The following is a 21,887-nucleotide window of genomic DNA, read 5'->3' on the forward strand; positions in this document are numbered from 1 at the left end:
TACATTTTATCACTTTTCACATGGAAATTTAGTTTAAAGTCATGGAAATCCATTGGTCAAATGTTTATGAACACTGCTACGTTGTGCAAGTTTGCGGTACTTGTACTTTGCTTGAGTACTTCCATTTCTACTAATACTAAGGTAAATTTTGTGCTTTTTACTCGATTAGTCGAATTAGAACGTGTTATTGTAGGACCACGCTGCCTGCTACAACAGTTACAAAGTCTCACAAAGAATAACTTCACGGGAAGTATAACGTAAACAAAAGACAAAGATCCCACTCAGGAACAGGACCATCATCCCCAGAAACCCAGAGGTTTAAAGAATCTTTTATTTTTTTTTGTAAACTCTGGGAAATTGAGAACGAGTGAGGAACCAGAATGTAACCTTTAGTTTTATAAGGTAATGAAACTTTTGTGTGTGTGTGTGTGTGTGTGTGTGTGTGCAAAAAAAAAAAAAAGAATTACAAAATCGATTTGTTTCGGCATATCATAAAGATGGATTCATTTCTGTGATGAAAACTGTTGGTGGCTTAAGTCCTTCAAAAAAGATATTATATCCTTCAAAGTCCTTCAAAAAAGATATTATATCTATCTATATACATTTTAAGTACCACTTAATCCACTTATATAATATACATGACATCCATATTGAGTACTTTTACTTTTGGTACTTAAGTATTTGTACTGTACTTTTACTGAAGTATGAGTATTTATATGGGAGCCCGTTACTTGTATTTCCACTCTGTAGTATTGCTTTACTTTTACTTCAGTGAAGGATTAACAACGAGAGTTTATGTTTATGTGTACTATTATCAAAATGCTAGTGAATTATTTAAAAAAAAAACATAATTTGTTTAATCCTACGTCACTGCTTCAATAATAAAGCTTTTGATGTAGGTGGACAGCAGGAGGAAAAGGGAAAAATCTGAATAATACATCGAGTTGAAAGTCATTTTAATTAATTATGCAAATGAGGACCGGAGACCGGCCATCGCTGCCGACCTGTGTGTGTCTGAATGTGTGTGTTCAGACTGAATGTTTTATGACCAAAGGGTTTAAGTGCTTCTAATAATCCATAATGACCACAATATATCTGCAGATTGTATCATCCGCTCTCTATGCGGATTATTACCAGCAGACCGCCTTTGGAGTCGTGTTGGATGTTGTTAACGTTTTATGCTCACGTTCCTCGCCAGGTACGACGGCTTCCCGGTGCTGAGCCTGGACCTGTTTGACCCCGTGGAGGGCCTGCGGACCCCGTCCTCCCGCCTCGCCGCCAGGCACAGCTGCCCCACAAGCCCCGCCCCCGTGTTCAGGCGCACCAAACAGGTCAGCCAAGCAGCAAACCTCGGCGATCCCAAGATGAGATGAGTCGATTTTTACAATCCGCGCCACGAGGCCGACTTGAAAGAACTTCCTCACGTCCCTTTTTCCACCGCAGGAGATCAAGTCGGCCCAGAAGATCGCCAAGAAGTACTCGTCCGTCCCCCAGCTGTGGTCCAAGTGCCTCCTGCGCCACTGCTACGGCCTGTGGTTCATCTGCCTGCCGGCGTACGTGAAGGTGTGCCACTCTAAGGTGCGGGCGCTTCGCACGGCGTACGACGTCCTCAGGAAGATGCAGGCGAAGAAGCTCCAGGCCCCCGACGAGGTATGTCAGCCATTCATATAGATTCTATGACGTGTGTGTGTGTGTATATATATATATTTATATATATATATATATATATATATATATATATATATATATATATATATATATATATATGTGTGTGTGTGTGTGTGTGTGTGTCGCAATAAAAGTATTTCTTCCCAAATATGAGGCGAAGGGTGCGATCAGCATGTTTTGACGATTATCAGGTTTCAGCATGTTTTGACTATTATTAGGATAACATTGTGATTTAGTTATATCATTTTTACTTTTGGCCCCGTCCCATGTCTGCATGGTTTAAGTTGAGCTTTCTGCCGCGCTCCGTCTCCAGCGGCCGTTCTCTTTCTGCTCGGCCGTCATTGCGTGTGTGTGTTCTGTTTCAGGTGTGCTACCGGGTGCTGATGCAGCTGTGTGGCCAGTACGGCCAACCCGTTCTGGCCGTCAGAGTCCTCTTTGAGATGAAGAAGGCCGGCGTGCACCCCAACGCCATCACGTACGGCTACTACAACAAGGTCTGTTGAATCCTAATGTGAGGGGGTTGGAGAGAGGTCCCGTCACACTGACTGGTATAAATGTATCGTCACTGGGGGTGTTGTTCCCGACTTGTGCTCGGAATATTCTGCTGCTTCTGCTGAGAGTTTGACTTAGTCAACACCGCACATGTCAAACAATCAGTGAACATCCTGTTGCAGTTCTACAGCCCCTCCCCCAGCCAACACTCCACGTCGACACTCACCCGTTCACACACACTTTCGCACACTGATGGCAGAGGCTGCCACGACACACGAGATGCACAACACAACGCTGCTAATTTATCTGTAAAAGTCAGATTATTTTTATTTGTATCTTTGATTCACTCATTTACATCCAGGGACACACAAGACTATAGTCTTTCTTTATTTGAGAGCGAGTCATCTGATTAAATCGATTAAACCAGAGGAGCCGGGGATCGAGTCGCCCGTCTTCGGACAACCCACCGATTCTCCTCTTTTCCATCAGCTGTGATGGAGGAAAATACAAATACAGCAATAAAATACAATAAGTGTCAGAAACAAAACAAAGCGGTACGATCAGATCTTCCGTCACCGGAGGCGTTGCATCAGATGTGCATTTTAAAAAAATGTATCCGGGACTCACAGCAGCCACATGCAGTGGCACAGTGCTCCTCTCTGGTCCTCTCCCTCCTCCCCTTTACAGCAGCAGCATCCTCTCCTTTCATGCTTCTTTAAGGTCTTTGAAGTCCAAAGAGTAGGAGGAGGTTTGCGCACAAGCGCTCATCTATTCTCTTTACGTCAGAGCACTTCATATATTTATGGGGTTCGATTTGAAATAAAATGAAGAAATGGAGGAAGGAACAGCTCAAATCAGAAATAAAAACTAAATTCCTGCTGAAATTGTGCAGAAGAGTCGAGTGTGTTTGTTTATTTTCTTGCGTATGTGAAGGTGTTTTCAACACAGGGAACACAGAGGAATTGACAAGTAACAAAAGTCAGTCAACGGTGAAAATGTTCCCGTGGGTTTCATCTGTTATTTTTTCAGATGGTGTTGTATTATTATGTATATTAAGTTTTATTCATTATATATTCGGTTCAAAACATCTTTGGAAAAGAGGAGTCATGTTTCCCTCACTGCAGATAAATACCTGACACTGCTGCAGAGGAATGAATGTCCTTTGGGAAAGGAGTCAAGGACACGAGTATGAATATAGCTTACTGTGGAATATATACATATCTATATATATATCGATATATATATCCAAATTGCTTCAAGAAAATGTCATTGGATGCATTTTATTACTTTTCCTGATGTTTCCTCTTCTTCCTTCTCTTTTTCCTCTTCTCCCCCCCTCTTCCTTCTCCTCTTTTTCTTCCTCTTCCTTCTCCTCCTGCTCTTCCTTTTCCTCCTCCTCATACTCCTTCTCCCCCCCCCCCTCCTCCTCTTGTTCCTCCTGCTCCTCCTACTCCTCCTCCTCCTCTGTGTCCAGGCGGTGTTGGAGAGCACGTGGCCCTCCAGCACCAGAGGCGGATACTTCCTGTGGATGAAGCTGAGAAACGTGGTTCTGGGCGTGGCCCAGTTCAAGCGGGCGCTCCGCCGGCCCGCCCCGCTCGCCCTGAGTCCTCTGTCAGGTAACGAGAGCGCTGCTCGTCCGAGGATCCCCTCCAACCGGTCACCCTCACATGTTTAGGACTACTGGTTTTCCAAAGCCAACGTCCAGCATCACACCTGGTTGTTTTTTCGTAGCTCAAGAGAGGTTTCCAGCTGTATTAAAGCGAAAAAAGATGACATCCAAAACACGTAACTAACATAAGTGAAGAAGGAACTTTAAATAAATCAGTTCGACGAGGAGCTAACAACGTTAATCGTTCAGTACAACGCGGGCAAACAATGTGAGATCCACTGTTTCTGCCACGTCATGGTTTCTCAAACTTTCCTCCACGTCTTAAACGCTAATGTGTCGGTTGTAATAAAAGATGCTAACATTGTAGCTGCTAATATTGTAGCTGCTAGCTACTAACATTGTAGCTGCTAACATTTTAGCTTCTAGCTAGTAACATTGTAGCTGCTAATATTTTAGCTGCTAACATTGTAGCTGCTAGCATTGGTATTATTTGAGAGGAGATGCAATGTGTGCAAAACAGTTTGAGAGGGATTTTCCTTTTAAAGAAACACATTTTTTTAAATCAATGAGTTATATGGGAACTTAATTAACCAAATGCGTAAAACGATGCGCATCACATGCACAAGGCTGAACGACACTCTAGTTTCTGTTCGGAGTTAATTGGAACTAGTTAACTGGGAGTTTCCTCTTAATGGGTACCAGTTCACATGTAAAGCAGCGGTCCACAACCTTTTTTGCGCCACGGACCAGTTTCGTGTCAGACAATTTTTTACGGACCGGCCTTCACGGTGTGGGCAATAAACATGACGCAATTAAATGATACGACCGGCATGAAGCCAATAATAAAGTGCTTAAAAATACAACTTAAATTAGTGGGAGCCCTGAGCTTGTTTCTCTGCCAGGAGCCTGCTGGGGGCGATGGGAGACACCCGACGAGTGTGCTTCCTATCCGGTCTACTCCAAAGACAGGATGTTGGAAATGGAGGCATGTTTTTTTAAGAGCTTTTTTTTTGGCGATCTTAGGATCTTGTAGTAACGTCTCACGTAACCTCTTCACATGTGTCAAGAGGTTCTCGTTACCTGACAGAGGCTCAGACCCACAGACTGTTGTATCCGGTCATTTTTTATTTTTTCATTCATTTTTTTCTGTGCGGCCCGCTACCAAGAGACCTGCGGACTGGTGGTGTTTACGGTTCAGCTCCTTTTTTGTAAACTGTTAGGACACTATGTGACTAAACTATTGTCTAACCCCTGACAAATTATTATTTTATCATACATTATTACAGAATTATACATTTTAAAGACACTTGACTTCGGTCATTTCTCTCATTTACAACTGGATTTATATCAAACTACAGATACAAGAGACCTTCTAAATGCGGTTCCTTTCTCTAAAGATAATTACAAAAAGACGGGCCTCATGGGACGATTCTCGTCATCAGGTTCCCGGTGCTGAGCAATGAGAGGCTCCCCTATAACGCCTTGTTGTCTTTGGGCAGATGGCGGCAACGACCTGGACGCCGTGAGCCACGGCAGCCTGGACGTCTGTGCCGGCACTAACCTGGGCCGCTTCGCCTCCGGGGCCGCCCGAGTAGAGCCCACTGACGATAGATCTAGCACAGGTACTCTGAACATATGCCCCTCTCTCCTCCCTCGGGCCCTCACAGGCGGCCATCTTTTTCGACATCTTTTCTTTCAATGACATTTTGTTTATTTTGTTTTTGTGTCCTCCTTCTTTCGCTCACCGACCGGCCTTCTTCCTCGTTTTCCTCCCTCATCCTCCCCGCTGTCCATCCCTGTGTGTGTGTGCGTGTGCGTGTGCGTGTGCGTGTGCGTGCGTGTGTGTGTGTGTGCGTGTGCGTGTGGCCATGGTTTCTGCTGTGCTCTGTCCCTGACCCTGCCCTTCCCTCTGGCCCTGCCTGTGTTGCCCTGCATGCAGTCGGCCGTGGGGGCAGCGGCGTGGGGGGCGGGGCCCCGGTGGTCCACCCCCCACACAGGGGGGGCCCCGAGCTCAGAGAAGCCACCCTCCGCCCAGGTAATCCTCAGGTCTGCATGTCTGGCCTTCTCTCGCTCATTTATCCGTCTCATCCGCCACGTTCCTCGTCGTCTTCGAGCCTTTTTCAGCGTCACACTTTTCTTTTCTTTCTCTGTTCTCTATTCTCTCTCTCTCTCTCTCTCTCTCTCTCTCTCTCTCTCTCTCTCTCTCTCTCTCTCTCTGCTCCTTTTCTCTCTCTCTCTCTATTCTCTAAGTTCTCTCTCTGTTCGATGTTTCTGTCTCTCTCTCTCTCTCCCTGTTCTCCCGCTTCACAGCGTGGTGGTGTGTCATTGTCAGCTATGGCGAGTAATTACCCAAAGGCACATTCTTTTTTTTTTGATTTATGGAAATTATTTTTAATCACGGAGACGGCTCCTTTTGTGAGAGGGAACCACAGCAGGAGGGAAGCAGTGATTATTTATAATTATATATATATATATATATATATATATATATATATATATATATATATATATATATATATATATATATATATATATCACAGTCCTGAAGGGACTTTTGTGTCTTTCCATCCGTCTCACTTCTTCTTCAGTCCCGATATCGAGGTATGAAGCGCTGATCCAATGCCACTCTTCAATTAATCAGTTGACTGACTTTTTAAAGCAAAATGTAACGAATAAACACACAGACACAGGTACAGATTTTTTATAATATTCTATATTAAATCAGACACTGATGGCACAGCACTGTGTATTGCATCTTTTTTTTCTCCACCCACAATGCTTTGCGCTGGTCAATATGCGCATAACTGGAAAAAGAGAACCAGTGATCTAGAGACTTGTGTCCCTCTCAACTCATGCCGTTTCTCTCTTTCTCCGTTCCCTCTCTCCAGGGGACCAATCAGATTTGGGCTACAACTCGCTGTCCAAAGAGGAGGTTCGGAGAGGAGACGCCGGAGCTCAGGACGCCAAAGACGACAAGAAGGAGAGCGACTGCAGCTCCCGTCAGTAGGCCGTCTGATCCCATCTCACATTTCTGTCTGCTGTACCTCCTGAAAAAAAAAGAAGCGATAGGTCGACAGCTGCCTCGGCGCCGCGCGGGGTTTCCTCTTCCTCTGCCTTGATCTTTCTCCTCAGAGAGGAGTCGTTCTCTGAGGTTTTTCAACATCAAAGCAGTTCGGTCGCAATTTCTTATTTTAGGATGAGACGGCTCATGCAAAATCATCGTTCTTTCACGCACCGATCAATGTCGTATTTTTTCCTTCGACAACGCGTCTTCTTTCAGACTAGTGGAGAGAAAACATCTAGAATACACATTCCTGTGTTTATTTCACTACTTTTTTTGTTTGCGACCGTAGATTACTCCTGAATTAACCTAAAGTTACCACTAGATAATGCTTCATCTACACATTTTAACACACTTCATACAACTTGTAATACAATAAATCCTCCTCTTATTGTCAGTGATGAAGTGGTGAAGTTTCATGGTGATAACTATGATATTTTTTTGATCTTATTCACCTGTAGAGTCTTCACAATGTGTGTAATGTAACTAAACATCTCCTTAAAGGACGTTTTCTCTCCATGAGTTTGTTCTCAGACTCTGATCCACAAATCTCCACTTCAGCAGCTCTTACATCCACCAAACTTTACTCTTTCATTTCTACATTTATATTCTGAGGGTTTATGCAGAGGGGTTTGTACACACAGCATTCATAACCTCATGTATACTACATTCATTCATAAAAACATGGAGGAAATAGATGTTGCAAGACAAAAAGTGATGGCCTCAATGTAAATAATCAAGTAGGGAAGTTTCACGGCAATATTTCTGCCCTTTCTCCCCTGCAGACGTGTTTTCAAGCTGTATTTTTCAACAGCAAAGACTTATTTTAAAGTTGACTTCTGGTTCTCAGTGTCGGAGACGGAGAGCACCAAGGGCAGTAAAGACTTCCTCCCTCAGCTGGACGCCGAGGCTCCTTCCTCCTCCCGGCCTCGCGGCATCGTACGCAGCAGCTGTCCGTACGACGAGGCCTCCTGCAAACCCAGGAGCTCCGCCAGCGCAGGTGAGCAAGAACGATGGTTTCATCCTTTCAACACCCACGACAGCTTTTTCTTCACAAAGCGTGATTGCCGCATTCGGCTCGTCGCTACGACAGGATTTGAAGCTTCATGGTTAGATGTTTCCTGATATCGTCAGTCAGGAGAGTTTGATGTTTGAAAGTCGTGCTCTCACACACACACACACACGCACACACACACACACACACACACCTTAAACATGTCCAGTAAAAGCCGACACGAAAGAACAATTCAATCTTTGAAGACATTGTAGATTCAAATGATTTCAAACAATCAAAACAAATTACAATTGTTGGAAATTGTTTGAATCGGCGACGGTTGGATGAGACAAGCCGACTTGTGGGTTTTTTTTGTGGGGTATGCGGGGGGGGGGGGGGTCACAACCTCTTTCAGATTACAACCATCTGTCGTCCACATCACCCAACTTCTGACCATTTGTAGATCCATAGATTTTACATTCATAACGCCCCTCATTAACTCTCCTCTCTCTCCCTTCCGTCTCTCAGGCCATGTTGCGGGGCTCCTCTTCACCTCCTCCCTGGATGAGATCGGCGAGGTCCACACCAACACTTTGCTCAGGAGACATAAAAGCGCTCTGGAGGACTTGGTGGGCGGCGGCGTCCTCGGCCTGGGCATGAGCCGGGGGGAGACCGACCCGGATAAGATCACGGGACACCTCGGCGCAGACGTGAAGATCCTCTCGGGCGCCAACTTCAGTAAGAGCAAGAGGCCTCGCTCGCTCGCTCTGGGCGGGATGGATCACAGGGAGGAGGACGAAGAGGGCCAGGATGAGGAGGGCCAGGACTCCAGCGACGAGGATAGAAGTAACACGGACGCCATTTTTGATTTGGAGGATCTGGACCTAGACAAACCCAAGTCTAGCAGATCCCACAAGAAGCCCGTGGAGCGCAGCGTGAGCTGCGGCGGCGGCGTGAGCTGCGTGAAGCGCACAGACATCCAAGCTGGCTACGACCCGCTGTCCCTGCTGGCCGCGGAGTCTCAAACGGAGCGGCCAAACGAGGACCGTTACCCGGAGGGTGACGAGGCCGGGACGACGCCGAGCGCCCGCGGGCACCTGGCCCGGGAGATTGAGCTCTACATGAACCACATGGGCAGCCCGCTGAGCAGCCGCACGCCGAGCCTGGACCTGCAGGACCTCGCCAGCCCGCTCCTCCTCCTCCACCCGTCCTCGCTCTCGGCCCCCCGCAGGGCCAGCCTGCCCCACGGCTCCCCCCTCAGGGCCGGCGGAGTAACGCGCTCCCGCACCTTCCACCCGCCGTCGCCCTCCCGGCCCGTCCCGCGCCAACGCCTGCTGTCCTCGCCCTCGTGCCGCAGCTCCAGCACCACGCCCAGCGCCAGCCCCCGACCCAGTCCCCGCAGGGACAGGGCAGATCGGGGGAGCCTGGCGTCGCCTTCGCCCTCCTCCTCCTCCTTCGCTCTGGACACTCTGCTCACGCCGTCGCTCGACGTGTTCAAAACCAGCATGTTCTCCGCCGGGAAGGGCGTGGCGGAGAAGGCGAGCCGATGGTACTCCCGTCTCGCCACATACACCACGCCCACCAAGGTACCTGTCATCAAGTTTAACTGATTTCTAAATCACATGAGGTCCCTGGTTGCAGTAGCAAACTCCTGTTCTGTAAAGTGAAGTCTATGGTTCATGTGTTAAAGCTGCATTCTCTCTCCTGACCACCAGGGGGCACCTCTGGTTGTATAGAAGTCTGTAAAAATGACTCTACTTCTCTCTTGATTTATTTCCTTAGCAAACATTGTAAACATGAGTTTATGTCTCAATCTCTAGTTTCAAGTCTTCTTCAATACAGCATGATGTCCATTTTGGAAATTATGGTCAATTAGAGTATGCTTTATAAAATATATATATATATATATATATATGAATGAAGTAGGAGTGCTGCTGCCATCTTGTGGCTTGTTAGTGTCAGTGACACTACTGATGTGATACCTTCAGTGCTGTTGTGGCTTGTGTATCTGGCAACATGAACATTAGCTTACCAGTGTTCGTATATTAAGTTTCTAGACTCAAGTGATTCAGCTCATTGACTAGATGCATTTGAGTGGAGAAGTCAGGAAAATAAAGTCTAGTTTCTTCACTTTAGAATAAATGAAGTATGTTTGCTGTATTTTTAACATTAAGGTGTGTTTTTATCTTATATCTATATCTTATATATTAATATATATATTTACGTATACATCCTCTGCTCCTCCAGGACGGGCACAGCGACCGCCTCAGTGTCTCCTCCCTCGGCCTGGGAGATCCGGACTGCTCCTCCCTGCTGGACGAGGAGGATCGCGGGGGTTCGGACGGCCCCCTGGCGTCCCCGCAGAGGACCGTCCCTGCGGGGCCCCGCAGGAGCCCCAGACGCAGCCCCCTGCGCAGCCGTCTGGACAGCCCATCGGCGGGCTGCAGCCTCGGGAGACCCACGTCTCTTCTCCCCGGTAACAGCAACAACTTCTTCCCTTCAAACGTTACGATGACAGCCATCTTGTTAGTTTGTTCTTTTAGGTGATCACGGGCACATTACAGAGGAGCACGTTGTTGTCGTCCTTCCTGCAGGATGCGTGCTCTCGCCTCCTGACTTCCCTTTGCCAGACAAGTCGGACCTCGGCTCTTCGCGCTACACCAGCAACACCAGCATCTTCAACAACTACGCCATGGAGGTACCAGGAGAAAAACTGGCTTTAAAACCAAATACCTTTTGTTTTTTAAATCAAGCTGATGCTAATAAACCCCTCAAAAAAAAGACTGAACTGACCTGTCTCTCTCTCTCTCTCTCTTTCTCTATCTCTCTCTCTCTCTCTCTCTCTCTCTCTCTCTCTTTCTCTCTCTCTCTCTCTCTCTCTCTCTCCTCCTGCTCTCCCCCTCTTTCCTTTCCCTCCCTCTCTCTCTCGCTTCCTTCTCTCCCTTTCTCTCTCTCCTCCCCTCTGCCCCCTGTCCCTCGCTCTCCAGCTGCTGATCTCCAGCTGTTCTCGCTGTAAGACGTGTGACTCTCTGGTGTACGACGAGGAGATCATGGCCGGTTGGACGGCGGATGACTCCAACCTGAACACCACGTGTCCGTTCTGCGGGAACCCCTTCCTGCCCTTCCTCAATGTGGAGATCCGGGACATGAGAGGACCCGGCAGGTAGGCGGCAGCGCTTGTCAGACATATTTGGAGTAATTCCAACTTTCTTTTGTCCGATTTTCAGTCGGTAACTTGTTTTTCCGATTATTCCGACAGCACATTTAGACCTCGGACAGAAACAGAAATGATTCTTCATAGAAAACGCATGTTTTAACATCTGTGAAAATGAGGCTTTGAGAGTGAATACGATGTATTTTACAGTAAGTGAGTCCTCAGGGTGTAAACGCCTGACTTCCTCCTGGGTGCGCAGGCTCTTCCTGAAGGGAAGCCCGTCGGTGGACGAGGCGCTGACCTCGTCGTGCTCCGCCTCCACCGGTCTGGACACGGGGACGTCCACCTTGTCCACGCCGTTTCCCACCACCGTCGTCTTCCCTCCGTCCCCTGTGATTGCTGTCCAGGAGTGTTCGGGGAGTGGAAGGTACTGAATAACAATTTAAACACTATTATTATTATTATTTTTGTGTATATTCATTCAATGTGTACCTGGACACAAGATACAGCAAGCTAAAATACCAAGTTTTAATTTAAAATGTCTCTCCCTCTCTCTATCCATCTCATCTTTTTTCTGTCTCTCCCTATATCTCATCTTCTCTCTTTCTCTCCCTCTCTCTCTCTCTCTCTCTCCCTCTCTCTCTCTTTCTCTCTCTCTCTCTCTCTCTCTCTCTCTCTCCCTCCATCCCTCTGTCTCTCTCTCTTTCCCTCTCTCCTTCCCCCCCCCCTCTCTCTCTCTCTATGTCTCCCTCCCTTCCTCCTTACCGCTCTCTCTATCTCTTCCTCCCGTCCTCCTTCCCCCTTTCTCTCCGTCTCTCTCTGTCTCTTGGGGAGTAGAAGGTCCTGAAAACATCGTCATCATCATTATTTAATAATGTATCAAACACTTATATTATTATTATTTATATATTCATTAACGTGTAACTGGACGACAAGATGCCGCACGCTAGGACACTTTTAAGTTAAAAAAATTCCGCCCTCTGCTCATCGATGCTGCAACACACCCCAATCTCAACTGTCAGCAGTTCTGTTGCATTGTAGATGATGTAGCCACAAGATTATTCACAAGAATAATGTTATTTCTGATTCTCCACTGCATAAATTCTGATTATGAACGTAATCTTTTTTGATTTAATTTACAAATGTTTTGTTTAATTTGATTTAACAAATCAGTTTTTAAACTGCAAGAAGACAATTTAGAACCTCCTTGATGTTGACTCTCTGCAGACGTTTTGATATGATATTAAGGATTAAATACAGTCAATATCGTTATTTCAAAGAAATTACGTTTTTCCACATCTTCATTCACCGAAAACACTTTTTTTTAACTGGTAAAAAACAAAAGACAAAAACAAAGAATCCACACTTGAAATAATAATAATAAGAGTTTTCCCTCTTTTATATTTCATTAGACTTCCTCACTAACAAAGAGGAGGAACCCAGCCTCGAAACTAAAAAGAACAAACTGCCTTGAATTGAAATCAAGATGTCTTCCTAAGTTGTGACCACGCCCCCTCCCACAGGACTCCGCCCACTCAAGGGATCAGCATACCTTCAGAGCGCCGGCAGGGCTCTCCGTCCCCCGGGTCAGCGATGGCTCGCAGCATCAGCGCCTTTGGGCCTCTGGACGAGGAGCCGCGCCGCACGCGCGGCGTGCCGACGTCGGGAAGCCTGCCCAGTCGACTGAACGAGGCCACGGTACGGTGTGGGTTCTAACCCCAAAAACCCAAAACTTTAAGTCTCTTTGCTGATAAATGTTCTTTAGTTTTTGTACAAAGAGAACAAAACGCTGTCGTTGGTGAAAGAAAGTTAGATTGGATTATATTTAAGACTCTGAACCCCAAAACCAGGTCGCGAACAGAAGGTTTTCTTTAAGCAATCGCAAAAAAAATACCATTTATATATCACAGCCAAGGGTCCTTGATGTGGGACGGACACAGGAAAAAGCAGCCGAAACAAATCTTAGCATTGTGATATATTTATATATAGATCTATATATATCTATATGTATATCTATCTATATATATATATATATATATATATATATATATATATATATATATATATATATATATATATATATAGATAGATAGATAGATAGATAGATAGATAGAGATATATATATATAGATATATATATAGATAGATATAGATATAGTTATATATATATCTATATATATAAACAATACACACAATAAATGCATAAACAATACATACACAAACAATAACACATGTACAGCACACACTAAATAGACACTAAATGCACACAATACATACACACACAATACACACTTTTATATTACGAAGACAATCCAAGACTCCAGAGAGCAAAATGTGATGGAAGCAATTTAAAAAGAACCGGCCCAAACCTGCTTATAGGGTTTTAAATCCCTCCTCTAAGACCTGCCTCTGGTTCGACCGGCTCTGGATCTGGATCTGACCCTCCCCTCTTGCCCCTCAAAGGACCCGCTGAGCATGGAGTGGCGGCTCCACCACCCCGAGCCGGTGACAGTGCCCTACCTGAGCCCGCTGGTGCTGTGGAAGGAGCTGGAGAGCCTGCTGGAGAACGAGGGCGACCCGGTGATCACGGAGGCCGACGTGGTGGACCAGCACCCCATCATCTACTGGAACCTGGTCTGGTACTTCAGGCGCCTGGACCTGCCCAGCAACCTGCCCGGCCTCATGCTCACCTCAGAGCACTGCAACCGGGAGTCCCAGGTACACACAGCAGACACGCAATGCATACACAATACATCCACACAAAATGCACATGCTACATACACAATACATAAACACAGCAGACACAATGCATGCACACACAATTAATACACAGTACACACAATGCATACACAATACATCCACGATACATACACACGTAATACATATACACAAAATAGATACAGTACATACATGCAATACATACACACAAAATACATACAATACATACACAGTACATAAACACAGCAGAAACAATACATGCACACACAATAACATACACACAAAATATATGCAATACAAACACAATACAAACACACGAAATATACACAATACATCCACTCACAATGCATACACACAGACAATACACGATAATTAGGGTAATTAGTCTGAAAACAACAAACGTCAGACTGACACTCTTTCTGTCTGTCTCTCCCTTCCTCCCTCTCTCTCTCTCTCCTTCTCTCTCTCCATCTCTCTCTCAGATCCCCCGTCACTGGATGTCCGAGGACAGTAAACACGTGTTGATCCAGATCCTGTGGGACAACCTGAAGCTGCACCAGGACTCGGTCCAGCCGCTCTACATCCTCTGGAACACCTTCAGTGAGTCGGCTCCTTTAAACTGAATTCATCTTCAATTTTCCTCAAAGCAGCAAAAGAAAAACACATTTATAGAGTATCTCGAGAAGCTAGCTACTCCTCCTGGTAGTCGGCGGCTAGCTTCTTCTCTCAGGAGGTGGCAACTAGCTCCTCCTCCTGGAAGTTGGTGGCTAGCTCCTCCTCCTGGTGGTCGACATCTAGCTCCTCCTCTCGGAAGTTGGTGGCTACTAGCTCCTCCTGGTAGGCGCCGGCTAGCTCCTCTTCCTGGTGGTCGGCGGATAGCTCCTCCTCTAGGGAGGCGGCAGCGGATAGCTCCTCCTCTTTGGAGTCGGCGGTGTCTAGCTCCTCCTCCTGATAGTCAGTGGCTAGCTCCTCCTCCTGGTAGGCGGTCTAGCTCCTCTTCCTGGTAGTCGGCGGTTAGCTCCTCCTTCTGGTAGGCGCCGACTCGCTCCTTCTCCTGGCAGCTAGCTCCTCGCCCCGGGAGTCGTCTACCTGGTGTGCTAACGGCTGTGTGCTAACGGCTGTGTGCTAACGGCTGTGTACTCTCTGTCTTGCAGGCCTTAATTGCACTCTGTTGTTAGAGAGTGAGTGTTCGTCTCCCTCAGATGAGTCTTGTCGTTTGTGTCTCTTTGCTCAATGCATCACAGTGTCGTCTGTGGAACGTCAGCCGCTACCCGTGTTTTTCATGGTCTCAGTGTTTTCGATGATTTTTATTGTTGTGTTATTGTTATTGTTCGTCTCAAACACAGCCCAGTGCTTTGAATGTGGCTTTGCATCTCTGGTGAATGTGTTTCTCCACTCGCTGACATCCAGTTGAATGTTTAGGAGAATTTATCTGCATTTAATCTAAATTTAGTTTGAACCAAAACTAAAAGTTTTTTTTTAATATATATTAAAATTTGGACAAATTAAAAGTAGTTTTTAATGTTATTTGTATTTGTTCTACTCTAAATACACGAGGAAAGAAAATGAAGTAAACATAAATCATTCAGTTTATTTAGACAATAATAGACAATAATTCTAATTCTATAATTATAGTAACGATATAGTTTTTGGGAATATTGCTCCTTTTGCAATACTTTAACGTGTGTGTGTGTGTATGTATGTGTATACATACACACAAAAAATCTCTGTGCTTTTATATGTATTTTATTTTATATAATGCTTTTTTTGTATTATCTGGACCTTGATTCTGTAATAAAACTTTGATTAATTGATATATGTGTCAGATGAAGTACTGCTTTAAAGCAGTACAAATACAAGTACTTTTCATTTGAGATAATCGAAGATAAAAACATCCTCATTCACCATCATTCTTTTATGTCTTCAGCACTAAAAAGACAAATCCAACACTGAACCGTGTGTGTGTGCCTGCGTGCTTGTGCGTGCTTGTGTGTGTGTGTGTGTGTGTGTGTGTGTGTGTGTGTGTGTGTGTGTGTGTGTGTGTGTGTGTGTGTCTCTGTAGATGTGGGTTACCCTCTGTCCCGGCCGGTCCCGGAGGAGGAGAAGCCACTCAGCGAGGAGTTGCTGCAGAGCGTCGTGAGGAGCATCCAGAGGAACGACGTCAGCCGGCCGATGGCTCAGCTGCTGACGCTGCTGGGGCAGACGCTCGGGGTCAAGAGGCAAAGGTCAGCAGCGACGCAACTCATTAGGATTATTCAGTTATTCCACTTTAAAAACACAGGCGTAGAGAATCTTCCCTGTGTGAACTAACGCGTGCTCGTTGTGTCGTCTTTACAAACATCTTTCCTTTGACGATGAAGAAGATTCATACACCTGTGATGTGACGAATAAATGACACAAATATGAAGTACTCGCCAGCGGATAGTGTGTATTTGTATATATACACACACGCATATCTAAGGCTTTTATTGTGAAAGGTAAGAAAGGAAGGAAGAAGGACCTTGTTCACAGGTTCTTAACAAAAACAAAAACTGGAAGTGACGGCCAAAATGCTACTTTTCATAGACTGTCTGAGATTAAAAAAGAGTAATAAAGTTTAAACTACGATGCCTCCGTGTTGTTGAACACTGTACTGTACGTTTTGAACTGTTCCACACATCAACCTCGTACTGAAAGTCACAAAAACAACAGTTCATCACACAAACAAGTAAAGATTCTCCACGAGATATTATGTGACAACATAATTACAATTATTTTTTGTTTAAAGGATGTGTAACACAATCTATTCTTAAACAAACTTCACCTCGTTTCTTTTCTCCTCAGGAGTTTGTACCGAGACATCCTTTTCCTCTCCCTGGTGGCTCTGGGGAAAGACAACATTGACATTGGTGAGTCATCGTTTTGTGATTTTATTTTCATCAGTGTTCGTGGTTACATTTGTTGTTCACACTATTTATTTTTACTGGTCAGAAAAATGTGTGTGTGTGGGCGTGGGCATGTGTAGAGGTGTTGAAGGTGCATAACAAAAAAATAAGTATCAGAACCCAAACTAACTCTGCAGCCCAGGTCCATAATAGTGACATCGGAAGGATTTACATGTTGGTGTCATGTTGAATCACGCTAAAACAACGTCTTCGTCTGCGAGCGAGTGACGCAACGTCCCCTTGGTATCGGGCCGCACAGAAAGCATGAAAAAAAAATAATCAAGGCCGGTTTTATTTTGAAAAATGAGCGGATACGTCCGTCTATGCGTCTGAGCCTCTTACTCTTGACACATGTCAGAGTCTACGATGACGTGGCCCCAAAAATGAAACTTAAATGTACGTTTCGAGTCTGCCGGAGTGCCAGTGTTCTGGATTAAAACGAAGGCAGAATGTCCTCAAATTGCCAAAAACCATGAATGTGAATACAGATTGCGAAGACTAGTATAAAAGTCAGTCAGCGATTCCTTAACTTTAGCTTTTAGAGTAAATTCAACGTGTTCTGTGAAGCACAGAATGTAGTTGGGCCGGCGGTGTTAGAGGAAGGGCCGGCTGGCGATGTAGGTGGGTCGGCCCCAGCCCACCGGGGCTCTCCCCAGCATCCCTCATGGCCAGTCCGCCCCTGGATGGAGATGAAAAATGTTTAGATTCTTCTCCTCTTCCTCAGACTCTTTCGATCGTGAGTACAAGCTAGCGTACGACCGCTTGGCGCCGAGCCTGGTGAAGCTGACCCACAACTGTGACCGGCCTCCCAGCACCGGGGTCATGGAGTGCCGCCGGACGTTTGGAGAGCCGTACCTGTAACACACACACACACACACACCTGAACTCTCACCTCCCCTACGCCATCGCTTTAAGACGAGCTCAGGAAACCCGTCGCAAGACTGTGAATGTTCTTTGAGAAAATCCCAAGGAGGCGTTTCGCAGCCTGAAGATGGAAACACGAGCCACACGGTTCATAAACACAACGTCATCCTGTGAAAACTGTAAATACACAGCAGAAGAGCATCTCTTTTTTTTTTTAAATGCAACATTTATAAAGCATATGAAGTCTAATATTAGCAATATTTTACCTTGAACTTTATTTATACAAAATAAGCTTTATTTATTGTCGTGTCTGTGTGTCGTGTTTTAAAGTGGAGCGACTGGATCTAGTGTCTGTTGTAAATGAGCATTAATATCTTGAAGGTGTCAAAGCGTCAACGAAACAAAGAGGAAAAGCTTTTAACTCGAGCTCCAATGATCAATAAATCCAGAAGAATTCCTTCCACCTCGGAGACAAAATTATGTCATGCTTGATGACATAATGGTCCGAATGATCAGCAGAGAAGCAGATTAGGAAGGTATTTGTCATTTTTTAATGTTTAAACGTTTTCAAACAACGCTAATGTTCCTCCGGTATCTGAAGATAAACGTCAGCGCTGCAACAAGAGTTCTTCATCCTGTGTGAAGTTTTGTTTCTTTGTTGTTTTTGACCTTTTTTTTTAATTAAGTCTCGTCACCGTGGAGCGCCGACGACGGAAGCTCTGAGAGGGATTTAAAAAGTTTTTCTCCTCTTTGTTTATGACTTAAGAATAAGTTTAAATTAATAACTTTTTCTAACTTTATAGTGTTTTTTTGTGATTATTCAAAGAAAACATGCTTTCTGAGAGTTAAAACTCAGCATTTAGAGCATGGAGTCGTGGCGCCTCTGGTGGCTGAAATAAGTATTACAACAACTTTTTTTTTCAGCTGTTGGTAAGTCACAAGCACAGGAGAGAATAATTACTAAATAATTAAAATGAGACATAGAAGACAGAGACCGACGACAGAGTTGTTACTATGTTGTACTCGCCAAATTAAAAGCTCAAGCGGCTACGATAAAGACGGGACATCAAACTGGAGCAGACAGAAGACGATGAGAAAACAAACGAGTTCATGATGGAGAGCTGGGCGATGCGTTCAGGTGGCTTTGTTCCTCAATGACGCCATGCTTCACAATATAGCACGTTTCATGCATCGTCTATATAAAATAAATATACTTGCACACTTAATTAAATTATTCACAAATTAAATTTTATTGAAAAATGGACATTTGAGTTTCAGGTGAAAATATTGAGATATATTTATATGTATATAATACGAGCTGATTTAGAAAATGACTTTAATATATAATGTTAATAATTGACATTAATAAATGGTGTAATTATATTACATTAATGCATTACGTTAATTACATTATATTAATATTTTTTAAAGCAAATTACATATGTAAATTGTGTATGTTAATTGAGCATATTAACATATTCAAATGAATAAATTAGTATATTTATTCATATAATACATTCAATTAAACAGAGATAATACATTAAAGTGAATTAATAAATTGTGTTAATAAATATATACAATAATAAAATAAAGGATGTCAATGAATAATGTTAATGTTGTTGATAAAGTATGTTAATTTTATAAATAAATTACGTAAATAGATTATGTGAATAAAAATACGGAAATAAATGGTGTTAAGTATGTTAATTAGGTTCATTAAGTATATTAATACATTAGGTTAATCAATTACATTAATATATGGCGTAAATTACGTAAACAATTACGTCAATAAATTACATTGCTTAAATAAAGGACGTTAAAAATGTATATTAATAGATTAAAGGACGTTGATAAGTGGCGTCAATAAGTGATGTTAATAATGGACGTTAATAAGTGACGTTGATTCAGATAATAATCCCGTTTGGCTGCTGCTTAGTCGACATGGCGATAGAAACGAGTTCATATCTGTGGTCACATCGCTCAGCTCTGGTTTGAATCTCGTCGTTCTCGCGCAGAAGGGACGCGAACACCCGACCAGCTGGTAACGCTTCAGAAAAAGAAGAAAAGAACAGAATGTGTCTCTGTGGGCAGAAGATTATTTCATCAAACTTTACCAAAACATACAAAAAACACTGAAAACTTTCACACATTCTGTGTTAAAATGTGTGTTTAGAAAACGGTACGGAAAGTTTATCCAGACTGTAATAGTGAAAATGTAAAACCAAAACGGCACATGTGTTCGTGAACGTGTCACTTCATATTTGTGTGGGTTTTTTTTAACAAACATCTCATCTGCACATAAAAAAAAGTTCTGATTTTATTTCCTGTGAAACTTAAAAGTTTATCGCAGGTAAAGATGAAAGGGATGAAACTGGAGAAGAAGTTTGTCTGTGAAGGAGGACCCTCTGAGGCCCCTGAGGGTCACCTGAAGCTCACACGGCTGAAGGAGGACCCTTTAGGGCCCCTAAGGATCTCCTGAAGTCTAGCGGCTGAAGGAGGACCCTCTGGGGCCCTTAGGATGGTATGTAGCTCACACGGCTGAAGGAGGACCCTCTGGGCCCCTGAGGGTCTCATGAAGCTCAGCCGGTTGTACAAGACTTCCTGTACAGTTGTAGAAATCACATTTTTGTAACGAATGTGCTGACGGACCTTTTCAGACGTGGTGGTTCTGTCCAGCGAGCCGGTCTACGGGACGCCGGCTGTAAATACAATAAAATCCCTTCAACTCGTTGTTGTTGTTGTTGTTTTCTCTGTGAAAAAAAAAAAAGATCTGAAGATGGAATTTTATATTTATCGTCCTCAGTTCTTTGAAACGCACACACACTCACATACATGTATGTATATACATACATACATGTATAGGTGCAGACATGCGCGTACACACATGTACGTATATACGTACATACATGTACAGGTACAAACATACATACATTAGTACATATACAGGTACAAACATACACATATGTACATACACAAGCACATGTATTTAGAGGTATGTACATACACACATACATGTACACATGCAAGAAGACGTTTGAGGCTCCAACACACTTTTGTAATTCACTTGCGTCCTTTTGCAAACAATTAGTATTTATATATATATATTTATATATATATATATATTTATATAAATATATATATATATATAAGTGTATATGTATATATATATATATATATATATATATATATATATGTGTATGTATATATACATACATATACATATATATATATATATATATATATATATATGTGTGTGTGTATATATATATATATATATATATATATATATATATATATATATATATATATATATATATATATATGTGTGTGTGTATATATATATATATATATATATATATATATATATATATATATATGTGTGTGTGTATATATATATATATATATATATATATATATATATATATATATATATATATATATATATATGTGTGTGTGTTCTGTGAAAGTCCCACAGCCCCTCCACCAGAGGGCAGCACTCAGGTTTATTTCTTATTTTCAAACTGCAAAACTGAAAAAATCTGGAAAAAACACAAATAATGAAAATAAACAACAAAGATTTTCTTTGAATAATGTCTCAGCATAAACACGTATATCCTCGACCAGAATAACATAACAATACAAATTAAATACAATTTAGTATACAATGAGATAAATTACAAATACTTATAAATTCAATTAACAGAAAATGGATCAAAACTAATTAAATGTCAAATTAAATAAAATTATAAAAACTTTATAAATAGAAGAAAATGTATAAAAATGAAAAACAATACATTTAAATACAATTAGAATTATAATAAAATACATTTGAAAAAAAATAATGAAATAAAAAATGAGAATAGAAGAAAATACATTTCAAAATCCAATTTATATAAAATACATTTAAAATTATTATTAAATACATTGAAATACAGTGCTTTATAATAATTCAATTTAAAGTACTGTAGAATACAATAAAATGACAAATAAAAATAGAATTGTACATTCAAAGAGAATGCTTAATGAGCAAATCAATTCAGGTTATTGTTGGTAATTTATAACCAAAATATGAGCGAAGGGGGAACCACTCGTTTACAAACTCTTTGTCTTTCAATACATTGACGAACCTTTTGTGGGAAAGAATTGATCATAATTCATCAACGGCCACGTATAGGTGAACGTTCTTCTTACCAAACATGCAGAATTGAAGCGGAATTAAATATTATTCTTCATACTTTAGACACCGAGAACACACACAATAGGACCCATTAACATTTTAATGCCAATAAATGTTTCAGGGGATCAGATCGTCGTGATCAATGGACTCGATCGCAATTAGAAGAAAACCACAAATCACCATATTTACTCGTCCATTAATGATGTAATGAACGAGCATGTTGCTGA

General features: G+C 42.9%; 1 protein-coding gene across 2 annotated transcripts in view; it reads left to right on the plus strand.

Annotated features, from left to right (window-relative positions):
• Positions 1-18,871, plus strand: part of LOC137785667 (C-myc promoter-binding protein-like) — a 55,535-nt gene extending 36,664 nt beyond the window's left edge. For both annotated transcript variants that reach the window (XM_068577109.1, XM_068577117.1), the window contains 18 exons: positions 1,199-1,331; positions 1,444-1,650; positions 2,034-2,162; positions 3,635-3,776; positions 5,269-5,391; positions 6,658-6,768; positions 7,681-7,830; positions 8,353-9,410; positions 10,072-10,300; positions 10,419-10,522; positions 10,812-10,987; positions 11,238-11,405; positions 12,502-12,676; positions 13,441-13,695; positions 14,178-14,295; positions 15,758-15,920; positions 16,519-16,583; positions 17,344-18,871. In XM_068577109.1, coding sequence (XP_068433210.1) covers positions 1,199-1,331; positions 1,444-1,650; positions 2,034-2,162; positions 3,635-3,776; positions 5,269-5,391; positions 6,658-6,768; positions 7,681-7,830; positions 8,353-9,410; positions 10,072-10,300; positions 10,419-10,522; positions 10,812-10,987; positions 11,238-11,405; positions 12,502-12,676; positions 13,441-13,695; positions 14,178-14,295; positions 15,758-15,920; positions 16,519-16,583; positions 17,344-17,480 — 3,643 coding nt within the window. In that variant the 3' untranslated portion in view covers positions 17,481-18,871. The remainder of the gene's footprint in view (positions 1-1,198; positions 1,332-1,443; positions 1,651-2,033; positions 2,163-3,634; positions 3,777-5,268; positions 5,392-6,657; positions 6,769-7,680; positions 7,831-8,352; positions 9,411-10,071; positions 10,301-10,418; positions 10,523-10,811; positions 10,988-11,237; positions 11,406-12,501; positions 12,677-13,440; positions 13,696-14,177; positions 14,296-15,757; positions 15,921-16,518; positions 16,584-17,343) is intronic.
• Positions 18,872-21,887: the final 3,016 nt, after the last annotated feature.

The sequence above is a fragment of the Clinocottus analis genome, unplaced genomic scaffold, assembly GCF_023055335.1.
Source record: "Clinocottus analis isolate CAN_PGR_092001 unplaced genomic scaffold, fCliAna1.0.p SCAF_1, whole genome shotgun sequence".
Taxonomy (NCBI): domain Eukaryota; kingdom Metazoa; phylum Chordata; class Actinopteri; order Perciformes; family Cottidae; genus Clinocottus; species Clinocottus analis.